At 41.0% G+C, this 24,386-nt stretch overlaps 1 protein-coding gene across 2 annotated transcripts in view; it reads right to left on the reverse strand.

The window, feature by feature from the left end:
* AMER3 (APC membrane recruitment protein 3) overlaps positions 1–24,386 on the reverse strand; it is a 41,609-nt gene that overhangs the window by 11,438 nt on the left and 5,785 nt on the right. For both annotated transcript variants that reach the window (XM_074833599.1, XM_074833598.1), the window contains one exon: positions 20,087–23,144. In XM_074833599.1, the coding sequence (XP_074689700.1) occupies positions 20,091–23,123 (3,033 nt within the window). In that variant the 5' untranslated portion in view covers positions 23,124–23,144 and the 3' untranslated portion in view covers positions 20,087–20,090. The remainder of the gene's footprint in view (positions 1–20,086; positions 23,145–24,386) is intronic.

The following is a 24,386-nucleotide window of genomic DNA, read 5'->3' on the forward strand; positions in this document are numbered from 1 at the left end:
GAAGAAGAAATACAATGTTTTCTCCTATGGGGCTTCTTGTGTTTGGAAGTCCATCCCTAAAAGTATGATAACACTAGATGACACTTGCATTTCTGATGGGCCGACTGATACTCTCTCATTTTCCTTGTACTCTTCCACCTGTCTGTATCCATCTGTGGGCGTTTGTTTTGTATTGTCATTTCTAGACATCATTTCTAGCTCTTTGGAGTACAGACCCAAAACCTGATCTTCGTTTATATAGCACTTAACATGAGGGGAGAAGGAGGGTAAAGGGGAACAAAGTCAGACATCTGGGTCTGGAATATGTAGGCATGGCAGCAACAGAAATGATTACATGACCTTCATTCTTTGATTTTGCAAAACTGAAATCGAAAATGACTCTTGACTGAATATTCTCTATGGTCAACAAACCTTGATGCTATAGCTTACAAAGTTGTGCTCATTTTTACCTCTTTAGTGTATTTATAAGGCCAATTATAGTGATATTGTTTTGGTAGTAAGCAACCATTATATAGCTCTGTATAAGTTTATGCTAAGCCTTACTGGAATGGAAATCTACATGAAGCAGTGATGTGACACACAGAGGAACAAGGCTAACTTTCCATCTGGAACAATTCCAGATTTGAAATAAATGCTTACACTCTCAGGAACAAATTAATTTCACTTCCTCTCATTGAAGAAGGCCCGACAGCAAGAAATAGAGCTAGAGAGAAATTGCCAAGTGTTACATACTATTTTATTGGTTTCATTTTGAGCCATGATGAAATAAGGCACATCCTTCACTTTTTTCTGTCATAAAAAGTGTTGGGTCATGTAGAGTTTTCAAAGAGGTAAAAATATAATGGAACCATTTCCGGTTCAGAACTTCAACCAACTTGTCGACCCTTCAGCAGAGGAATGAAGCCTGACTGAGGCAGCCTCTCATACTGGAGGAGGAATGTGTTATTCCAGGAACACGTGGGAAGGGTCCCATCTCTGCCAGAACCTCTTCATCCAACAGAATGGGAAGTCATGCAAAAATAATAGCAGCATTCACTGTTTCATGGGAGAAAGCTAAAAGTTCATAGGTCTCTCTAGGTCAACTTAGAGGCGTTTTCTGTGCCACCTTTAAGAGGAGATGGTGCCTGTCTGAGTTTGAGGTTGTATTGCCCTCATGAAGACACCTTTTGACATGCTAATCTTTTCCAAAGAAAATTACACTGGGTTATTACCAGATGAAAAAGCCTTGCTAACAAAGTTCTTGTTTTTCTTGCAAGTGCCTGATTCACAGGTTGAAGGAGAGGTAGACTGAGGAAGCCATCTATACCCCTGGGGCTTTAAAAACTGTTGTGGTGTTTAAAGTGGAATTCTCTAAAAATGCCTCTCTGGAAGTAAAGCTAAAGAGACCAGGAAGACTCGTTAGATGCTGAGATCTGGTCCAGACAGTTCAGGTTTGAAGTTTAGTGACAGGTATCCAAATCATGGTACCATCCAAACCAGTAAAAAATTGGCTATGAGGGAAGCACTGCTGTCATCAGATCCTTGACCTTTGTCTACGGTGCTCTGGAGAGAGCAGGTGTCCCAGCGTCTGGATTTGGATCCAGATAGACTCAGTAACAGTAACTGCAGGAGAGGCTGAATTAGGACACATACTGTATTGCACCATCAGACAAAGCTGGCTGAAGTGTGTTCGGCGCTTCACTAGGACTGCCGAGAGCTCCAGGTTCTTTACCAGCTACGTCTGTCAAGGCAGCATTAGCAGTTGGACTTCATCTTTCTGATCTTCAGAAAAGTCAAGCATTTGAGTACCCAATCATGCAGTTGTTCTTTACAGTCCTGCCAGTCTAATTTGTTTTGTTAGCAACAGGAATATTTTCTTTAGTTGACCTTCCTACACCTGATAACTGTGTTTCTGACCACGATTCACATATGTGACCTCCTAACAAAGAGCCTAAGCATTAAAAATGTATGAGGCCCTGGTGAGGGGGGCAGCTGAATGGCTGCATTAGCACTGAAGCTGAATTATTGATAGAAAGGGTGATTTTTACTTTCCTTTTAGCTATTGAATAATAGATTAAAAACTGCACAATAAGGTTATTTTCATTACTCACGTAAATTACTTGCTCAGTTAAGAAGAGTGAGGAGAACAAATGAAAAGTGCCCTGGGGTGGCAAATATATTAGACTTGAAATTTTTATGTTCTAGAGTATTTATTCATTTTGGACATATTTTTCAATAAATGTTTTGATTTAACAGAAGTAATAAGGAATGCTTTGCGATATATTTAATTTAGGAGATAGGAATATACTTTGTTTTCTCTGAATGTAGCTATGATACTATCAGTAAAATTTATCAATAGAGAACAACTGATGTGTTCTGTATTAGCTGGTGCCCATGCTAACCCAAATAAAAAAATGTTATTTAGCAGTTGAAATTACCAGACTGACTAATATCTGGTCTTTATTATGCTATTGAATCCCTCAGTCTTCCTATTTGTGGTATGCCACACTAAGATGTCACCATCTGTGTAGCCCTAGAGAGATAATAAGTTGATTTGATTTTGCTTTTCCTGTTTAGTTTGGTTGCAGTAAAAATAATGCCTATTAAATCTTTTCAGGGATTAATAATCTGTTTGGCTTTCTACACTGCCTTTGGCTACCAGATCTCCTGGATGGTTATTGATGTACCCAGCAAGAATCCTGTTGCAGATTTCTGTTAATCAATCAACAGCATTCTTACTGAAGGTATTAGATGTCACGGTTGTCCTGAATTTTGAATAGACAGTTGCTTCTGCATTTCCACTTGTGCTACTCCTGCAGGGCTGGATGATGTTGACTTTGAACTGGACAGCTCCTTTTCTGTCAGCTTTGAAATATTTTCAGCACAGGTAGTAAGTATCTGGTAGGCTGTCTGGGCAGCTTTCTACTTATATCCCTTTGGCAACAATTTGAAAAAGGGGAAGAAAAAGCAAGTTTCCGTTAACTGAAATTATTCAAATTAATTCATTACTGTTTCTATGGAAAAGTGGGACTTCCAAAACAGTGCATTTCCACTCTCTGTTGATATTTTCCTAGCCAAAGAACCAAAAGTAACACAGCTATCAGTACTGCTTCATATAAGTATCTCAGAATGTTATGTTCCAGTCATGTTAGATATTGATTTAGAATCCACCCAAATCTCTGGAAAAATCTCTGTGGATTTGCAAGTCTCTGCGATGTCTGTTGACGGGAGCCATTCCATTTAATATAGCAAATCAGAATTGGATTTGGGCAAAACTGTACCTTTTAGCACCCACACAGGCTTGTTTCCTTACACACCTCTGGCTGATACAGAATCAGCAATATCAATGCTCTTCTCAACACAGCCTTCCTGGATGTCAGCCTTCAACTATCCAGCTTCAATCCCCATGCATTTAATGCCCTCTTTGTTGCCTACAGTTAGTTCAATGGCAGGATGATTTCAACTATTCCTTCACTTCTGGACTAATGTAATTAGAATTTTCCTGTTTTATAGCCTGATAGTCTGACCCAATGGAATATGCACAGCTGAAATATATAGGCTGAGTCAGAATTTTGGATCTGCTTTTAAAATCTAAATTTAGGCACACAAGACTGCAAATTTTAGTCTGCATGCTCTGATAAGGTCTATAAGGAAAAGTGCTGATGATGCTAAAGTCTTGTGCTTTGAGCTTGCAGTTTAGAACTGATCCATTTTGGTAGGGTGTGTTTTAAAAGATGGTTTCAGCAGGATTGTGAAGTATTGGCATTGTATTTTTGTTTTTTATATTGTTAGACAAAATCCAGCAACAGATCACGCTTTTCTTAGTTAAAGAAACTCAATAGCCTCTGATGAGCTAAAAAAGCAAATGATGATCCCAATAAAACTAAGATTTTATTCTAAGAATTTAATGTTTTTAGTGTATTTTAAAATTATCTATTTTCAAAACTTGGTTCAGTATATGTCATGCAAGTAACTAGAGAGATGAATACAGAGTTACATCTTAACTAGTATAAGTGACTGTTCATACTGCTGAAGGAGGTAATTTTACTTTTGGAAGCTAACTTCTTTTTTTAACTGTGAGGGCTGGGAATCTGATAAATGTAGCTGTCAGGCATGCATGGGGTGGGAAGGAAGGGAGAAGGAAGTCTTCCTGTGCTATGTTTAGCAGTGTTCATGATGTAAAAACAGCAATTGGTCTGGACTGTAGTAAGTTCTTTAAGTTTTATGACCCTGTTATTTAGAACTGACTGTATGGCTATATGGATTTAGCTTAATAACAGCTTCTTAGAAAAACAGGAAGAAAAAAGAGTGAGTCAGTCTAGGACATGCCTTGGTAAACACCCCAGGGTAGGCAAAGGGCAAATGACCAAATTATTTCCTTTGGGCTTCGTAACTTCTAGGTTCCTGCCAGATTGAATAGCTTGCATTACAGTGATGGAGTACAACAGATCACAAGGGCTATGAACTGTGAAGATTTTATGTTGAGAGATGAGCTCATTTCCCTTCCTGTTGAAGGGAAGTGAGTGTCTCCTGCAGACTCCAATAGAGTGCTAAAGAAGTTAAGCCATCCTTGGCTTTTCTGCTAGGGGAGAACCTCATGTTAAGTTAGATATTCTGCAAACGCTTCTGTGGTTTAACATACTTCTTTTCAGACACTAAGCTTTTTTTCCAACACTAAATGTTAAACTCACCATCTCTGTGTGAAGACTGGCAGGTCTTTTTGTTAACAGTTATTACCAGGAGCCTGGCAGAGTGAGCCACAGATGTTGAATCCAGGCAGATCTGCTTGGATATTGGTGAAAAATACACAAGGTACTACTAGTATTACTGGACCTGCTCTAAAAGCAGGCTCAACCCAGAAGTAAATGAAAAGATTCAAGCACAAATGCAGCTGAGTTTTCTGCAGTAACACTTGAGCTGTGCCCAGCACTTCACTGAATGGAGAAGACAATATTCTGTGACATCTTTCCATTCCTGTGTTTCAGTCACCGATGTAGGCTGCTCTGGTGCTCTCTTGTTTCAGATCCTATAGAATTGCTCTGCCAACTGGAATTTGGCCAATATGAATGTGTGACCCAGAAGTGTTGCTGATTTTTGATAACACTGTTGAATGCTTTTTCTTAGCCATCCAAGTATTCCCTTTCCACACAGGCAGTCTTTGCAGAGAGGGTCCACTGGATTTACAGTCCTTAATCAAACCTAAGAATCTGTCCTGTGATTTACCATCGTCTTGACTGCCTATTAAGGTTGCTCACCCAGCACTGTGTCAGAAAATGTTGAATCACTGACCTGTTTTCATCTCATAACCACAGCTCAGGCTGTTTTGTTGCCCTTCCACGACATGTCCAAAAATTAGGACACAGTATACTGTAAACTTGCATGTCCATTAAATGATTTGAATGTAGAATGGGTTGGAGTATCTGGGAAATTAAGTCCAAGGCTGCCCAACTGCAACACAATCAGCTGAACATGGCATTCTTCTTGCTCCTTACCTTCTGGGGAAGGGAAACTCTGCTTGATAAAGGCAGATGACTTACACAGTTGTAATTTGTGTTTAGTAAGCATTTATATTCTTGCAGATGAATCAGTTAAGAGGCCCCTACATTGTAACAGCAGACCTACACAGTATATGGATATCCTGTTTTATTTAAAAGATGAAAAGTGGCTACTTAGACATAACTGAATAATTTGTCACATTTTCAAGATTCAATTTACATCCTCTTCAGAAAGTCACTTAGAAGGTTAGAAGGACACAGTGAGCAGGATCAAGTGTTCTATATTTTATGGCTAAGACTTCTAATAAAAAGTTGGAGAAGAAAGATATCAAATGACACCTCAGTTCCACTAGTACCTAACATACTGCTATGCTTTCATGACCTGATGAAAGATACTAAGATACTTGTATAAGTAAGTTGTGTAAGTTGTCTATTTCTGTCTGTCTGTGTATCATAACTGTCTGTGTCTCTCTTTCTCTCTCATTTATGAAACAGAATTCCTCAGAAAGACTCTTGAATTATGGCAGGGGAAAGTTCAACCTTGTGAAATACTGTGAAGAAATTCCAGAATCTTGTAATTTCTGTTAAAATTTTTTGTTAGAAATTGAGTCCAAGCCTTCATGCCTCATATTCTGTAAAATCCTTTGAAATGAACCTCACTGATACTATGGATGAGATGAGCAGAGGTTTTCCAAATTTTGGAATTTTGATAAAAACACAAAGATTTTGTGAATCTTTTCCATTAGCTCACATGGCATAAAACAAACAAGACTTCCAGACATCAGTGAAGGACATCATTCAGTGTGCTTTATATTCTTAGGTATTTATGCTCATGGAAATGCAGTTAAGAAATAACACCAAGCTATAAATTAACTCAGAGTTGTCACTTCGGAAGGTATTTGACAGTGGTGTACAAAACAGGAGATCAGTCCCACTGGTGATCCCTTTCCATCTTAAGAGACTGTTTGAAGAAAGGCCTGAGCCCTTTAAGCACAATAAGATCCATTGTTACCCATCATTGGTTGGTTTATTCTTTTCATGAACAGTGGATTGATCTTTAGCATTGTTCAGTAGAAGGGAGTTTAACCTCTTACCAGTAACAACTTTAAATGTGGAAATCTGCACGAAGAGAGATTAAGCAGTGATCGCAGGAAAGTGGAACTGAGTTTTCTTGAAGAAGCACATGTAACACCACTGACCAGTAATTAAACCACTTGAGAAATCTCTAATTTTCATTTAAAATTGGGGAAATTACTAGTTTTGCCAGTTAATGGAAGGAAAATTTGAAAGCATACCTGAAAAACTGGCAAAGTGTTCTAATAACAAGACTTTACCTATTATCTTCCTGATATTGTAACATGGGAACTACACAGGTGGAAAAGTGAAGAAGTTACAGCACTGAACTTTTCTGATTTTTTGGATGAATGCACATATTTTCATTCTCACTGAGATGGATTTTTCAGGTATTCCCAAAAACATGAGGAAATATACTGTGTGTCAATTAATAACTTAGTAGAATTTTTTTCAATTGATTATGCTACTTTGGATATTTATGTTACTGTAGACTTACGTCTAAGGAACTAAATAAATAGTTCCTGTAAACAGTCAGGAATCTCCTGCCTGAAAGCATAATAAAGCAAGGTTTTCAATGGTCATGTCACTTAATTTGATAATAGTTAGGCCTTTAATCGACAAGGATTTTCCTTCTGGGTGCTAGAGAAAACTCTCTTTATGGTGGGATTTTTTCCCATTGTGAAATGTTTTGTATTGGGCCATTATTCATTGTTGTATTGTGCTCACTTTAAATTTTTATGCCATTAATTATAACACTAAGTGGATTGCTGTGTGATATGATGAGTGATAAATTGCTGTTAGGGGAAGTTTATTGATTTATTTTCTGTGGATGATTGCCATATGACATTCTTATTAGATAATAGAATGTTTTCTATAGATTTCCTGAGCTGATTAAATAAAATGAGGACTGAGACAACATCACAACGCCTGCAGGTCAGGTTAACGGTGAGGTGCTCTCTCTGCTCTGAGGCAAAGAGACATATAATAAAGAGGAGTGCAGATGCACCAGTAGCAGGAGTCGAGGGCCTGGAAGTCCCTTCCTGGAAGACCTTTCCAGAAGTCTTAAGGCTTTGTGTCCAAGGAACACACAAGAAAAGACAGAGAGAGGTGGATAAGGAACCGTTCTCTCTGCAACCTCTTTCCTGGGGGCAGCACATAAAGTTAATGCTGCTTCTAGTAATGTTATTTTCAGGCCTGCATCTCTTCCCACCCTGTAGAAAGGAATCAGTGCTAAGAAAGGTGAAAGAGGTAGCAAAAGCAAAGCAGTAACACAGAATTGTGAAGAGGTTGAGTCTGATGATTAGAAGTAAGAAAATTTGGCACTACATCCTGATGGAGAGTGCTCAGGGTCTACAATTGCCAAAAGGCAGTTTTCTTTAAAAAAGACTGGGTTTTCTGAACTGATTTGTTACAGACCATTGGTGAAGCCAGTCTAAAACATATTTAAGAATCCTGTCTTTTTTTTTTTCTGAACAATAGTTTGGTACCATAGAGTTGCAAATAAACTCATCTATTCTAAATACATACTGTCCCAATTTCTGTTAATTTAAAATATCTTTTTAATAGCATTTTTCAAAAGCTTCATGAGTAATTAAAAAAAATTACAAAAGAAGGTCAGTGGTAGTTTACTAACCCACTAATTCTTGAAACTCAACATTAGGAGGTGGCAGCTCATTGCTAACAATGCTACTGTTGTCTAAGTCCTTCTAGGCAAAGAACCAGAAAACGTTTCCAAGCTAATTGGAAGCTACATGAAGCATTCATTCTTCTAACACATGTAGCACCCCAGCAGAAATCACAGTGACTAACAGTGCATTTATTAATAGAACCGGCCTCAAAGACTAAACAATTCAGCTGATTTGAGCACTGTAATTCTTGGGCCAAAGTCTGTGCCCACTCTATTGCATAGACATGCTAGCATGAAGAAACTATGAGATGGCTGGGCAGTGAAGCAGACTGTGAAAAGGGGATGTGAAAGGATGGTGCATGGCCTGTGCACTGTAGGCAACAGCATTTTTCAGCAAATCACTGCATGGATTCAGAGGTGACCAGTGGATTTGCAATTACAGTTAATGCTCCATGATCCGTGGGCAGTTACTCAGACTGTGGATTAAGCAGACTGTGCACGCAGGGCTAGCTAAGGTGCCTCCCAATGTAAATGTGTGGGAACGTGCTGTGTCTGATGTTGTGCTCTCCCAGAACGTAGGTTGGTCTGGGTTTCTTAGCTGCTATAGCAGGCCAGGCCAGATGGAAGCTCTTCATGCAAAAAACATTTGGTCCTCTGCAGTACCCTCCCAAGAGCCCATATTATCTCTGGTTTTTCCACTATCCAGCCCACTGAAAAGCCCAAAGAACACAGAGCTGTCAGCACTTGAAGAAACCTGTGCCTCATAGGAACACAGAAACAGATGTTGTGTTGACTTTGGGAGCACCAACTGTCTTGCACACTGCCTGTGTATCCTGGGCATATGCAGGGAAGGGGTATGTGGTCTTGGGAAGTATAACAAAAGAAGTGCCTATAGGATAGCTAAATTGTGCTGTTTAGGTTATTGCCAGTGTTTCACTTGTGGGTTTCCAAGATACCAGTACTTCATAAAAATTTTCATTGCCCTTTTTAAGATTATACAGGTTACAACATTTCTTTAACTTCCTTCCTCAGTGTTAGCTCAGCTACTGTAACTATAGCTCAGTGCAGGAGGTCTGGCCACCACTTCCATTTTGGAATCATATCAGTGGCTTCCTGAATTGCCAAAAGGGCCATCTGGTATACAACGTTCATCCTGCCCAAGCCAAGTGGTGCTGGCTTGCAGGGGATTGTCGTCCTCCCTTTGCTGATTGCTCATTGCTGGCTTGCTTGGTTCTCAGTACAGGTGAAGAGTAACTCAGCTGTTCTGTTACAGTTGTCTCCTGCCCTTATCCCCCAGGCCCTTTTCTGGGTGGCAGTAGTAAAGTACGTAGTTTTAGAGTGCACTCCTACAGGAGACCAGTTGCATCTTGCAAGAATTTATCTCTAAAGTTTGAAGGATATAACCAGGATATATCTTTATCTCTAAAGTGTGAAGGATATAACCAATAATGATTTATTATTCACTGTTGACTTTCAGCATAAAGATGTTTATGTTTTCTAGATGAAAAATAATAATTACAGTGTATATCCAGCCAGGTGATTTATGTACATTCATTTGAATTGCCTCATTTTCCATTCCTTTGGGTAGACTGTAAGGTATAATGTTAGATAAAGAAATGGAGAAACTGGTTGGGTTTTTTGTTTGGTTGGGTTTTTTTGCCAGCACTTCTGACAGTGTGGGCAACTTGGAAGTTCAATCGTCTATCTGTAGAGAAGCCAAAATACAGCTGAGGTCACTCAGCTACGCAGGATTAGGTCAATAATAGTATCCAATAATAGTTTCTGCAATTATAGATGTCTTCATTTTTTCTTTAGCAAATAAAGGAAGACAGCATACCTCCTGACATAGGTCACATTTCAGCTCAGGGAAGAATCCTACCCTGCTGATCTGGGGAGACAGAAGACAACTCAGTGCAGCATGGTTCACATGAGCATACACCTGATGGGGATTAGTGAAATTGATTTCTGAGGAAATCCCACAGGTATTAAGAGCAGTATCCTCTCAGTTTAAATCAATCAAAATTCCTAATGGTGTTTACTGGTTTTTAGGCTGAAAATGAACTACAGGATCTGGCCTTGTAAAAATACAGCTTTGCTAAAACACAATTAAGGCATAGAAAGGAACAGCAGAATGGGAACAGTGTTACAGTAGGCAGTGGCGATTGATAAGGAGTATAACCAAGCTAGAAAGAAGCTTTTATTGGAAGATGACTAGAGAGGTGGAATCTTCCTTTTCTGATCATGAAATCTAGAATTTTTGGAGGGCTTAAAAGTATACTGCAGAGCAGCAGTTTGGAGTTCTGAGGTCACTACTAGTGTATAAAACATTAGAACGTGGCTTAGTAAAACAGTTGAGAAAATAAGGAGAAAAACATACATTTTCCCAAGAAAGCAAACAAAAAGTGGGAAAATGGAAGTAAAGTATGAACAATCAATATTTAAACTAATTTTTATCCAGTTAAATGAAAGTTGCCTGGTCTCTGAACTTCTTTTAAAAACCTGCTTCATTTTTGAATTTTTTTTTAATATTTCAAAGACTAAATGGCCCTTTAATTAAGTAAGTTTGAAACATGCTGCGATAGAGACTAGTCTTAGTTGGGAAACAATAAGCTGCCCCAGCATTTTATGTTTCTAGAGTTTGATGACTATTTGATTGAACCACTGTGGGTCAAGGGCATTACAATTTCTGTATACACTGATGGGTACACTATCTTTAATAATATAAAATATGTAAGGTTCAGAAGTCAAGGGAGGAACAGAGAGAATTCTTCCTTTTAAGTGTCTGTACATATGTTTATCTCTATAAAATCTCATAACATAAAGCCTTCATGTTTCTATCATTCACATCATACAACCCTCGATTGGCAGTAAATGTCATTTTTAAATGAACCTCATCCATTCCTAATTTGTGTTTCAAGGATTGCACTCAATCATACAGTCTAGCTGTCATCTCCTTTAATAAACACTGAAGGGAAAACTAACATACCTTTCTCTAACAGAAAAATTATTTATTAGTATTATTATGCGATTTTTAAGTAAAACAGTTTCTGAATTGTGGAAAAAAAACTAAGGGCATTTGTAAGTATGATTCATTAGGGGTTCCAAAATTTTACAGATTATACTTGAAGAGTACTTTTGAGAGCTGAGATGATTCAAGCACTATCTTGATATTAATTGAAGCTTTAAGAAATCTAGAAAAAAAAAAGCCTTAAATTGCAACCCTGTTGTTTCCCAGTATCTTTTCACTATCTCAGTAGCAAACAGCTTCCAAATACCTAATTGCTCTTGCAGACTAACTAACCAAGCTTGGCCTGATCAGGTAGACTCACTGTAAAAACATTCAGTTGTTACTCAGGAAGCTGTAAACTTGGGGTTTTTGCAAGATGTATTTTGTAGGTGGTTAGACCACCATCTTAATTATAAACGAGTTTCAGGGAGTTGGTTGCTATAGCAACAGTCTACTTAGTGCTTTTTTCAGAGCAAAACCCAAGTTGCCTGTATGTTTGAGGGAAGACAGGATGGATGAGGAAGGGAGATTGAGCTTGTCATTCTCCAAGAGCCGCAAATTGCAGCATCCTCTATTTAAAGTACGCAGACGGGAGAGCTGCTCCTTTTCATCAATGTTTTTCCTACCACTGAGAAGCCCCATTTGATGTTTGTGTAAAACACAACCTTCTCTTATTTCAGAAATGCAACTGCACCAGGGTTAATTAAGGCTAACATCCAATCAAATATTTCCTAAAAGTGCAGCTGAAAACAGAGGGCAAATCTCTCTTGAAAAGCTGGAGCTGTGAAAATTTCTGATGCAGTGTTTTGTCTGCTGTCTCCTGCTGTAAATAAAGCTCCCTCTCCATCCTTACTGAAGTCAGATAGAATTTGTTTTGCCATTGATTTCTCTGCAAACATCTCCCTGGTTGTGTATCACAGCCCAGAAGCCACCTTGGCCGGATATTTTTCCCCTCTGTTGGCCATGGGATGGAAAAATATAACAAAGGTGTTGGGTGCGGGGGACAAAAATCCTTAATCCTGTCCGATCTTAGGTTGTGATTCTCCCATTTCCATGTCCTTCAGTCACCATCTGCACCTCTATTAAAGTGATCAAAGCACAAAACCGAAGGCTTAGTTCTGTGGCTGCTGCTGGAGTTAAACAGAGCTTGACTGGCTTTTGAGGGCATGGCATTGTGGGTGCTGTGCAAGCCTGTCTGCTCTCACAGTGTGCTGAGCACTCAATTTTCATTTTGTGCATAATCATTTATAACATGCTGGTTGGGATTCAGTAGAGTCAGCACATTTCTTTTGCAGAATGAAACAGGGAGGAGGAGAGGATCTTGTGATAGCAAAGGGCCAGTTCTAAATTATGGCTTTGCTTCCTTTGTGTGAAATTCCTTCCCCAGCTGTTCCTCACTGCTTCAGAATCAGCCAGTGAGGTGGGGACACAGGGATCTTATGAGTCTGGGGAGGAGGCTGCCTACCTGAAGAGGGGTTTCCAGGCTCTTTAGGGTGGGGAGAATTGCCTGGGAGGGGTAAAGATCTGCAAGGAGGTGGCTGCTTCACAGGCATGTGGGAAAGGGAAAAGGCTTTTGAAGTAGGTTCAGTCACCAAGACAGAGTAGAGGGACTGTACAGCATGTGAGAGGAAAGAGTTGAGCCTGTTTGGGGCAAGTTAGAAGGAAAGCTGTCATGAAAGCAAAAAGAGGTGGATTTGGAAAGGAAAGTATCACAGTTAGAGAAGACTAGCAAAGAGGAGATGGGGCAATACAATCTGCATTTTCCTACCTTGTTCTCTGTTGTAAAATGAGAATTGTTTAATCAGAAATAAGGACAAAGAGGACCTTCCTTTTTCTTGGATCTCCAGTAATCTTCCTTGTATCATGACCTGCAGACTGACAGTTTTCCCTTGGATGATATTATCACCTCAAAGGAAAGGATAGCTGATTGTGGGAAGAGAGGAACTTGCTGGCTGCAATATCATAGTATCATTTGTGCAGTTGTCATCACTGGTTGCCACTATCATTAAGTGCCACAAGATCTTTTAAGCTTTACCTGAATAGGCCTGCCACAGTGCATGCAGAGAGAGGCTTAGATTTAATGCCTTACTCCATAGGAAATATCTAACATATGGTACTTCTTTGCTTCTCTCTATCCTGAGCTATATTGCTCTCCAAGAACGATGAACATCTTTCTCACCTTAAAATGTAAATGAGATACAGTCCCCATGATTTTAATGGCATAAGAAACTCACCACACCAGATATATACAGTCTAGCCTTTCTTGAAGAACTTATAAGGAGATTTTGCTTAAAACAGAACAGCCTTCTGTAAGAGCTGATGGGGAACTGTGTTCATCCTGGACATTTCCTTAAAAGAGTGCAGGCTCCCTGTGCTACTGTTCATGAGCACTAGCTGACAACAGTCCTTCATGCCTTTCACTATGATGGTTAAATTTTTGCTCTTATTTTAGCCATATTTAAAATTTTTTGGTTTGGGGTATCTCTTTTTTTTTTTAAGAAAAATGCAGATAATCTACTGGTGCTGAGGATTTCTGTGCTTTCTATCTCCCTGGACTATCAGTCTTTGTTTACACAGATACCCCAGACTTACATACTGAGGCGTAGCCTCTGCCCTGAATATACAATCACAACAGTGTCTGTAACCTCCCATCTGTTGCCAGGACACAAAAGGGACAGTACCTATTTTGGGGACAAATAAATGTCAGAAAAGGAGGAAATTCAAAAGGAACATTTTGGAAGTTTTACAAAGCAAAACTGATACGTACAGCACAATAGACATCAGATCTGATGTTACAAAGACCTGGAAGACACACACTGAACAAACTAAAGGTTCATAACACAAATTAGAAGGCTTTGAAGTTCATATGCTTAAGTGAGTTTAGAAAAAGGAGCGCTAAACTCCGACATTCAGGAGGAGCGACTGTCTAGCTCAGAGGGTGCTGGTTGCTAGAAGATAGGAAGTTGGTTATTTCAGGTTTCAAAATTCTCCATTTGCCCTGTTTCTGACATTCCTTTTCCAAGCACCTACTGCAGCCCGCTGGCAGAGGTAGGATGCAGTGTTGTCTGGAGGAGTCTGGTTCTGCCCCTCTCTGCATGTTCCGATGAGGGAAACAGAACTAGAGGTCCAAAAAGCTGAGGTTACCAGATTCTTCCTCCTACTCTTTTTTACTTTCTGGCTGGTGAATATAAATGCCATCAGATTTGTAAGGAGCATTCTCAAGCTGGGGATCTGCTTTGCATTCAGTGTCTCCATGACTGTACTCCAGATGGGGCAACATTCTCTCCTCTTTGAATGAAGAAGCCTGCTCTATAACTGTAACCTTCTTTCCACCCTTATGCCTTCCTGGCCATCACAGCAAAACAGAAGAGAGACCTGTTTTCTTCAGAATGGTAACTACTGATTCAGCCCTTTGTTTAAACAAATGGGATGGTATTTGGTCCAATTCCATGCAGACAATTATAAGGTCTTCTATAGCCAAAGCCTGACTTACATTTTTGCAGTTAAGTCAAGACGCCAAGCCTCTGAATAAGCAATTAATTTGTTTGCATTCTGCCTTGACTTCTCCCATTTCTCATAAAAAGGCACTGTGTTTCATATGTCCTGTCCCTCAGCCCATGCTGCTGTCCACAGAAACTGTTTTCTATTTTCCTCCATCGCCATCCCCCTGAAAATCTCAAATTCAAGGCTGAAGAAGACTGGGAGCCAACTTCTGCTCTCAGGGTTAAATCTGGGAATCGTTCCCCTGGCTTCAAATTTATGCTGGTGCAATGAAGATGAGAATTTAGCTTTCTGTACTGTTAGCAACAGGGGAAAAATAGAGTCTCTATAACACTGTATCCATGGAAACCATCTTACTGCAATAGCGGGTAAAGCAGCAAATCAATTTCTTCAGTTTTAAAATGAAACACATTTAACAACATTATAGTGCATCTGACATTAAGAGATCATCTGTGCTGATAACTGTGTTGAAAAACCTTTCTCTAGCAAATAAGCTGGCAAGAACATTTCTTCTCCCTGACAGAATTCTGATTTTGGGTAGAGTAAGCATTGATGACAAAGTCCCATGAAGACAGTACAATGAGACAGAGCCAAGTCCAGAAGCAACAGTGTTTAATGAAGGAGAAAATTGTTTAATTTAGCATTTAGCTCAAGTATCTGGGCACATGGTGACTAACGCTCAAATGTATTAGCAGAGGTAGTAGCCTGTCACCTCTGTCTCCCTGCTCTTTGCTTCTGTGGTACTATCTGTGACAAACAGTACATTTGTATTTTGTGCTGCATTTGTCTGAACAGGAGCGTGTGTGTATATGTGCTTGTGGGTGTGTGCGTATGTGGCTGGTGGACTGTCAGATGAGATTTCAGTATCTGGTTCAGTACGAGATGATCTGGGCAACTCACATCATGAAGGTGTATGTTTCAGAGCCAGAGGCACTTGCAATGCAGAAAATGTGCTGGCTGTCTGCACTTTATTGTTTTTACATTTCATTGTGTGAGACTTGAGAGAGGACCTGCTGTGCCATGGAGGGAGCATGGAAATACATGGATTTCTTACCCTGGGCTTTGAATGTGTTACCATACTCTTTTGCTGCTGTGTGCAGAGCAATTCTGCTTTATTTTTTCACCTATTAAGGTGTATCTCTGGCCATTTTGAGAAATAATACCATCGTTTATCAGACAATTGCCTATATGCAGATGAGTCTCCATTCTGCTTTTTCTTTTTGTCAAATCCAAATACTGCAGTCTGCCTTCCTTATGCCTGACAGATAGAGAAATATCTGTCTGAGAGAAGTGCAACCTTATTTAAGACAGAGGGAATAAAGTTGAACCAGGAGGGAATCAAAAGCATCACAGAAATTGCCTAGACTGCAAGTAGTCCTTCAGTTGGTGAGGATCAGATACACATTCCTGTCACTTAGCAGTGTCTAGCCTGTATTTTATCTGCTTCTGAATCTCAGTTCCTTGATAACAGCAATCACGTATGCCATAGTCTCTTCTTTTATCTACAGCTGCCCCATCTATTATGGCAATCCCTCTTTGACTGACAGTTATCTATTTTTTTCTGACCTGAGGACAAGCTTATTGCAATGTGCTCCTTTTAGTGCTATCACTGAAACACATCCAAAAGCTTCGACTGGTGCATAATGTAGCAGTTCAGCATTTGAATGAAGTGAGCACATATTATTGGGAGCAGACATGGGTTTTGTTGCTCTGCCACATCTACCAGTTAATGGAAGAAAGAGTTCAAACCATGTTAAGTGGTAGAAATGGCTCAGTGGTCTGAAACGCTGTTTTTTGCAGAGTGCTTTGTTCTACCTGTGTCCAGCTGCTATGACATGCAATGTTGTCTGTCTGTTTGGCCAGTTCCAAAGATTTTAACGGTCAGGAAGAGATATCCCAATGCTCTGCTCTAGGACAGCATTGCCTTGTTGAAGATGAAGAGTCTCCTGCTGGAAAACATCCAGTCGAAAAGCACAAACTTCAGCAGTTTGGTTTCTGTGAATGAATATACAAACCTAGGAATCCTCCCCATGTTCTGGGGATGGACTGCATTCGCTTCCTAAGTCCTAGCCTTTTGATACTGAGAACAAAAACGATGCCTTTCATTGCACTTCCTACTGGTAATTTCCACCTTCTACATAACCCTTCTATATCCACATGTAAGGATGCCATTTGCCACTGGGGTTCCTCTACCATCAGGGTTCAAATTCCTGGTGAGCTCAGATATGAGGCATTTGCAGATTTCTCTCTAAAATGTCAGGGAAGGGTGAAATGGAAGAGGAGCTGGGACTGGCACTTCTTGTACCATTCTTCATCACAGTTGTGTGTCTGTGTTCAGCAGGGTAGAGAAGCCTTGGAGACCAGGCATGGCTCAGGGGAACGCTGCACACTAGTTGGAGCAGAGATGATGGGCTCATTTGTTACTGTGGGTACTGGGATATGTGGAGGTGGGGTGACAAAACCTGGAGATTTTAATGGCTTTTGATATCAGCTTTTCCTCTGCCCTATGATAAATGGCAAGAAAGTTGACCTTCTTCTTCCCAGCTCCTGCAGGTCAGGCCTGGGAGTCCATGGGAGGAGCAAGGGCTGCATTGGAGCTGCTTATGCAGCATTTGTTCTGAGGGACAAAGCAGGAGCCACCTCTGGATCTGTCACTTCTCTCACAGCTCCCAAGTGTAGCATTTTAAAACAGTGAACCTTGGATCATTCTTCATGTATAAGCTCTTGAGGTTTGCACAGTCATGTTCAGTGTAGGAGTGTTTCTCGATGATGTCTGTCTCCATGGATTCAGAGGTGACACCATGTTTGTATGTTGCCTCTCTTTCACTACCACCCCCGTGATTAAGGCAAAGATACCGAGTCACCTTCAAAAAAAATTAAAATTTCCGGCAAACCTGTAGGCCATCTGCTAATGTGGGCAGGCAAGAAGATACTGGGTAGGAAAACTCATTCACATGGCAGTGTTTATATCTGTCACCACAGCCATTTCTTTTAACCATGTTAAACGCCATTTTAATTATTGTCTAAATTCTTTTTCTGTAAGAAATTGTAACAAACAGCAAGACTGTAGTGAAATGATTCTTTGAAATGAGACCATTCCTCAAAGTCACTTTATAAATATGCTAATCCTATCTAGATTTTAAAATGCCTTTTGTTTTACTGTTAGAAAAACCTCTATCAAAAAACAGCAGATACCTTTTGGAAAAAACTTGAATTGTCTTCTCTCTGGGACTCAGCGGATAGCATGTGAATTACATCACATTCCTGACATTGCAGGTGTTATCGGTGCTGACACATGGTGGCATACAGCAGCTGCCATTTGATACAATGCAGTAAAAAGTGCCCTGAGTCCAGTAATGTCTACTTGTGATATGTCTTGTACAGTATAAAGATACAGTCTGTTACCACTTCTGACAGTCACAGCAACTATGACTCCCTTCTCCATTTCTACCAGAAAGCAAGTGACTCCTCAAAATTAAAATCCCTTTGCGTTCCTAGCCTGCGAAGGCAGGGATATTCTTAGCAGTACCCTGCGGATTAATATTCACAACAAACTAAAAATATCAGGCCAATGCATACATTGATCTGCTGTTCTAACCCTGAAAAGCTGTGCCTAGCACTGGTTTCTTACATATAGTATCTGTGACCACAAACCTTTCCTTGCCTGTACTGCATTTTTAATTTCAGAAATAATTTAAAAGAGGTAAGTAGTTCTAAGGACTATGGTGTGTCCTTTAATGGCAAGTTCTTCCCAAAAATCCGGTGACACAAGAAGGTGGCTTGCTAGTCAGCATTGTTTGCAACAAAAATGGAAATCAAAATCCCTTCTTTCACTGGAAGAAGACCTAGTTCACTGATTAACAGGTTATAACTAGACAACGTGTTAGTAAAGGGTATTAAAGACTGACAGTCTCTGGCCCTTAACTTCATGCAGACCCCTGAAAAATATCGCTTCCTGCAATGGGAGACTTGTTAGTGGGGAAGGGCACTTCCACAAAGATGTAAATAGCAAAACGAGCTGAATCTCCCAAGACTTGAAAATGTAAGGGTGTTTTTGCCTCATGCAGAGAGAAACACTGTCCTTTTTGGTTTGTGCTGCTTGGGAAGCCTTTAGAGATGACCAGAAAGCAGTCACGCTGCTGTGAGCAACGAGAGCCAGAGAAGTGTTGTGTTCCCTGGTCCCTCCGTTCAATCATTCTCTATCCTGGCCCTTGCTGCAGCCTCCTCTCCATCTTCCACCTTCAAAGGCTCCTTCTCAGAGTGCCAGGGCTGGGCAGAGTCCAGCCAATCTGTCAGATTTGGCAGGGCACATGATAGAGAATTTACACAAGTTTTATACTTCTATGACAGATTCCTCTCAGCAACTGGAGGACAGAGGATTTCTCAGTTGGCATAGAGTTAGAGCAGTCTGTACAGATAGGATCTGCTCTGGCATAAAGCCCTGTGTGACAGGCAAATTTAAACCAGCACAATGGCTCTTTCTGTTTTACAGCAGAGGTGTTTCTTACCCTATGTCAGAGACCAAATTCTGGATCTACATAGTGTGGCTCAAGGATTTTCAAAAGCTTGAAGTGCAGCACAGACCCTTTAATCCCTCATTTGAGAAGCCTGTCAAGCCTTGCACGTGGAGCATGCCTTGGCTTCAGCTCTTGCTCTGCCACAGTGCAGTTTGGCCAGAGACCAACTGCACCTGCTGGAGAGAGGCTTCAGGCTTGCAAGAAGGAAGAACATCTTTTTGGTACACTTAGCAGCAGCAGCATAGTGTTGTGGGCTTTCCCTTGTGCTTGAGGACGTACCCTATGTATGCAACTGCAGGACAGGTCTGCCCTCTGACTTAACATTGAAGATCTCTGGCTTTGTCCGGTGACCCCCTGCGTAGCAGCTCACACATCAGGATGCCAGTAGAGGGATCTGTCTAATACCCAGTTATCACTCCAGAGGCGAAGCAAGGCATAATTTTTATGCTGTTGTTATGTAGCAAGAGGATTTCATGACCTGGTTGTGAGGTGAATGCTGCTGGCAGTCTGTGGCCAGGCAGCCATATCCACCGTTTTGTTCCAAACATGGCAGATCCTGGAGGGGCAGAAGGAAAAATTTTCCCTGCTTCAGCTGATGTGAAAACCACACCTGGGTGGAAGATGGGGCTTCAACCTTGGCATGGGACTTGTAAGACTCAGGGAATGCGATACCTGCTATATGTGGCCCTTGGTTTGGGCAACTGTGTAACTTAAATTCTGATTACTCTTAACTACCAGGCTGAAGTGAAGATTAAGAACAATGAAAATGGAAAACTGAGAAACCTTGAGTATATATCAGACTCCACTGCCATAAGTGTCCGTCTGTGAAAAGGGAACAGATGTTACTTATTTCACATTTAATTTCAGACCTCCCATAAGCACTCACCTTCTCAGTGCAGGGGTGTTACTGGAGGTTCCTCCCTGTCACCGCTGTGTCCAGGGGTGGCTGCCTCTGGGTGAGGGGACAGAGTGGTCCCTCCAGCCAGGCCACTGCAGGGGGGCTCTGTGTAACTCCACAGCCCTGGGCTGCACTGCTTGGCCTCCTTAGACTGCAGCGAGTCAGCTAGGGAGACAGTGGTGCTGTATGAAGCTTGTGAAAAAGTAGCAGGTATGTCTGAACAGACAGAGTTCAAGAGAGGTAAAAATGTTGGTCTACTGAGAGTTGTAGCAGGGGCAGAGTCACTTGGACTGAGATCAAATGCAAAGTCTTTTAAATAGGACAGCGCTTGGTTATTTAGCTGGGCATATTCAAAATTTATCTTGCTTCTAGTGACCTCATCTAGGAGTTTTGTTCTACTTTTCTGATCTTCAGAGCAAATTTGCTCCCCATTTTGCTTCAAATGATACAGACTGCTGGATTGGAAACTTGTCTCATAGTTGTATTGGTTTGTGTTAGGAATACTGGAGTATTCTGAATTTTGGGCAATGCAGTTGCATTCATTTTGCAACAACAACTTATTTTTGTACTGAGACATCTTACGAATGATATTGTTCATTTCATTCCCAATGAATTTGTCTTCCAAGTGCTTGTTTTCATAGCTGATTTTTAATGATGCCACTTGTGTTACGCAGCGCTCTAAGAGCTGCACTATGTTAGTGCTGCTCTCTGTTGGTGTGGGGCTAATGTAGCTCTGAAAGCGTCTGAGAGTGAGAGGCTGCAGTGGTTTGTCACAGGAAATCGAGAGAGAGTGATACATTGGTTTATTTATGTCCTCCCTCTCAGGGGGATCCAGGAGTGAGGTTGCAGCAGTCTTGTAGGAGTAACATGATTCTACTTCATGATTATCATCTAATGAAGGATTTTCAGAGCTCAGGGAGCCACTCTCTCTGTTCAGCTTTTCTGGCAGTGGGCTTTTATCTCCAGATGTCTCACATCCTTCTGAAACTGTCGCCTTCTCATTCTCAGTTGGAGATGTCTGCAGATTGTCTCCATTAGCCTGTGATTGTGGTGCATAACTTGATGCTCTGGTGATTTCCACAGTCCTAGGCACTGTAGATGAATCCCTGTGGTGACTCCCTTCCCTTTCCTGGAAATCCAGATTAGAAGTGTTAGGGCAAGAGTCCAGGCCGTGGTCTCTTTCAGCAATGTTTACTGAAGAGGTCTGGGTTACATGTTTGCTTTCATCCAGAGACACATGTAGGTTAAATGTATTAGATTCTTCCTTGCTTGGTTTCTCCTGCTGAGCTTCTGTACTCACTTTCTGCTCTGGACTAGGGCTGGGTGGGATTGATGAATCATTAGACTTTTCTGGCTGTGATTGAGGACCCTGAAGAGAGTCAGGGGAGGAAACGAGTCCCGAATGTTTTCGCAGCCAGTTTATTATCCCCATGGTCAGTGAAAGCTCGGTATCGCAGAGCTTTAGCAAACATTCTTTGCCTTTCCATGTGCTGTGGAAAAAACCCTGGCTGATAATGTCTAGAGCTGGTTGAGAAGCCATGTTCTCCTCAGCTCCAACATGAAAGCTGTAAATGGACAAAGGGATTTCAATGGCTTGTTCTGAGATGCTTTCAGATGTGCACATGTCATCGTCTAGGACTGGATTTATTTTGACTTCATTTGGGTCATAGAAGAGCTCATAAAGAGCATCTCCGCTGTAGCTGTCTCTTGGAAATCTACCTGGGACCCCAGGGGTCTGAGCTTCCTTCATTTCATCATCTTGTCCAGGAGAGAATGAATCATAATAGCCTTCATCACTTGTGGATGTGGATTCCTGGTTGTCGCTTTTTGGCGTTCCTGTTTCTGTGGAGCTCTCTTTGGAATTGTCATCATCTTTATCAGGTGACATTTGGGGGTCTGTCACAGATGTAGCAGCCTGGCTTCTAGCCTTTTCCATGTCAGGACCAGGTATCTTCAGTAACTTCTTATCAAACAGAGCACTCTGATGCAGCCTCACTGATTTGTTGATGTTGTCCCAAAACTTTGCAAATTCAACAGTCTCATTCTGGCCAGGAGAGGCCAACTGCTCCACACCCCCTTGGAAAGAGCCCATGACAGGGCTGTCTTTGTGCTTGCTTCGTCTCAGCAGAACTTCTTTGCTGTTCTCCAGCTCCAGGTGAGCAGAGCTCTCATCAGCAAAAATTTCCCCACAGCCAGTGAGGGAGTCAAAGCTCTTCAGTGAGGCGACATCTTCGCACAGGGTGTTGCAGCAGTCATAGGAAGAGTCAGACTGCAGTTCACTGTCTGAGCAGTCTTGTGACAAGCAATCAGCTGCAAATGTTTCTCCCGTTTTGAAAAGATACTTTGCAAGCCGCCCAGATAACTCACTTTTGCAACCTGGAGAGGACAGATTCTTTTCCTTCTCAACCAGGAATGTGAGGCTATCTGGTTTGTTTTTTTTAATATGAAATATATCTCTGAGACCTTTCTTAGATCTCTTGAGGGAAATCCTCTTCCTGGGAATGGTTTTTGCGACAGCTGGTACAAAAGGCATCTGTGGCACAAAGTTCCTGTAATCAATCATCTGACTGCTGCATGCAGACTGGCTGGGGCTGACCACACACTCTTTCTTACTGCTGGAGCTGGACACCCCTGAAAAGCTGATGCTATTAACAAGTCGGCCCTTACCCTTTCCAGAAAAACCTTCCTCACAAGCCCTGCTGCTGGGGCTGCAGTGCTCTGTTTTGTCTGCCTCAGTAACACAGTCATGGGTTTTACTCTTCCTTACAAGTTTATAGGAGGACCCAGATGATTTTTCCAGGCTATTGTCACCAGCTCCATTCCTTGCTGCTCTGGTAGAAAATCTGTAGTTCTTGTGTGTGGCCAAACATGCCAGCTGGACTTCAGCTGCACTTTGGTTTCCCTCCAGAGCTGCCTTTTTGTCTTTCCCTGTGTCATCTTTGTTGATAGGAACTGTGTGCACAGGTGGCACTTTCTCATGTTGCACACTGGATTTTATGAAGGTCTTTCCTCTCTTGAGCTCCATACTGCTTCCTCACATCTGTTTCTGTAAAGAAAAGAGCAGAACAAAAATATTGTGAGGTTGATGGCTACCACTTATAAACTTTGAAAGCAACCGGAGAACAAAGGGACAGATATTAAGTATTATACAATTGGTTTTGTTTGTCACCAGAAATTTCCATCACTGTGTGATGGTATTGCATGAGAAACAGATCAAGTGAAACTGAAGGTATGTTGGCAATGGCTGGAAGATCCAGCAAGGAGAAGACAGGACACATTATAGGTTGGTAGCTGAGGCTCAGAGAACGTTTTGTCTGTTAGAAATGAGAGGTTTAGGATTTTGGATTATGACTGCTTTTAACAAGACAGAGGTCCTATTGCAAAAGTAGAAGAGGCATCAATGAAAAGCAATGCCTGAGGAACTTTAACATGCAAGTGAGTGCATCAGTTCATAAATCTGTACCTTTGAGGAGGATGAAAACTCAAGGTGGGAAATCTCCTGAGAAAATGGATCAAACATTTGACACAATGCTTACTCTATATTAAAATAATCCTTACCTGTGAATAGAAAATCCATTGGTACTACCCTGGGAAGCATGCAGAAACTGAATTACTGTTTTTGCTTCCTCCTGAGCATAGTGTATAATTTTCTGCACTACTACTTTTATTGTAAAAAGTTAAAAATGCCACATTGGAAATTGCTGTTAATTACGACAGAAGTGTCGTTTCTGATTTACAAAGACGGGTGTAGTACACTGAGGCATTGCCACATTGAATTTTCATTGTGTATTGATGCTATTTCTAAAAATACTCTATTATGTGTATCAATGCCAATTGTGGTCTCTGCCTATATGGTTTGGTATTGAATCTGCTTTATGTTTTCATACATCTAATTAGTCATTAACTATTTTAGCCATGACACTTTCAGTTTTCCAGAAGTTGTATCATGGACACATCTGATCCTTTCCTGCCTTACATCAACTTGAATACTGAGTAAGTCAATGGACTTACATAAAAGGTAGGCCAGGGAAGAAGCAAGCAATTCCTAAAAGCTGTTAGAGAAATGGGATTTTTACTGGATGGTAAGCAGGACAAAATCTCTAAGTCCTGTTCTTGAAAGAATGTGCTTGGACCTTTCCTCAATGAGACCTCAGTTAATGATTTCGCTTGTGTTGAATTGTTTAGACATAACTAAAACCACTTAGAGCCACTGAACTGCAACACACACAACCACCACAGTGCTATCTCTAGCACTCCTTGACAAACTGTATGTAACAGGTCTGATGAA

This window comes from Strix aluco, chromosome 9 (genome assembly GCF_031877795.1).
Source record: "Strix aluco isolate bStrAlu1 chromosome 9, bStrAlu1.hap1, whole genome shotgun sequence".
Classification (NCBI taxonomy): Eukaryota; Metazoa; Chordata; class Aves; order Strigiformes; family Strigidae; genus Strix; species Strix aluco.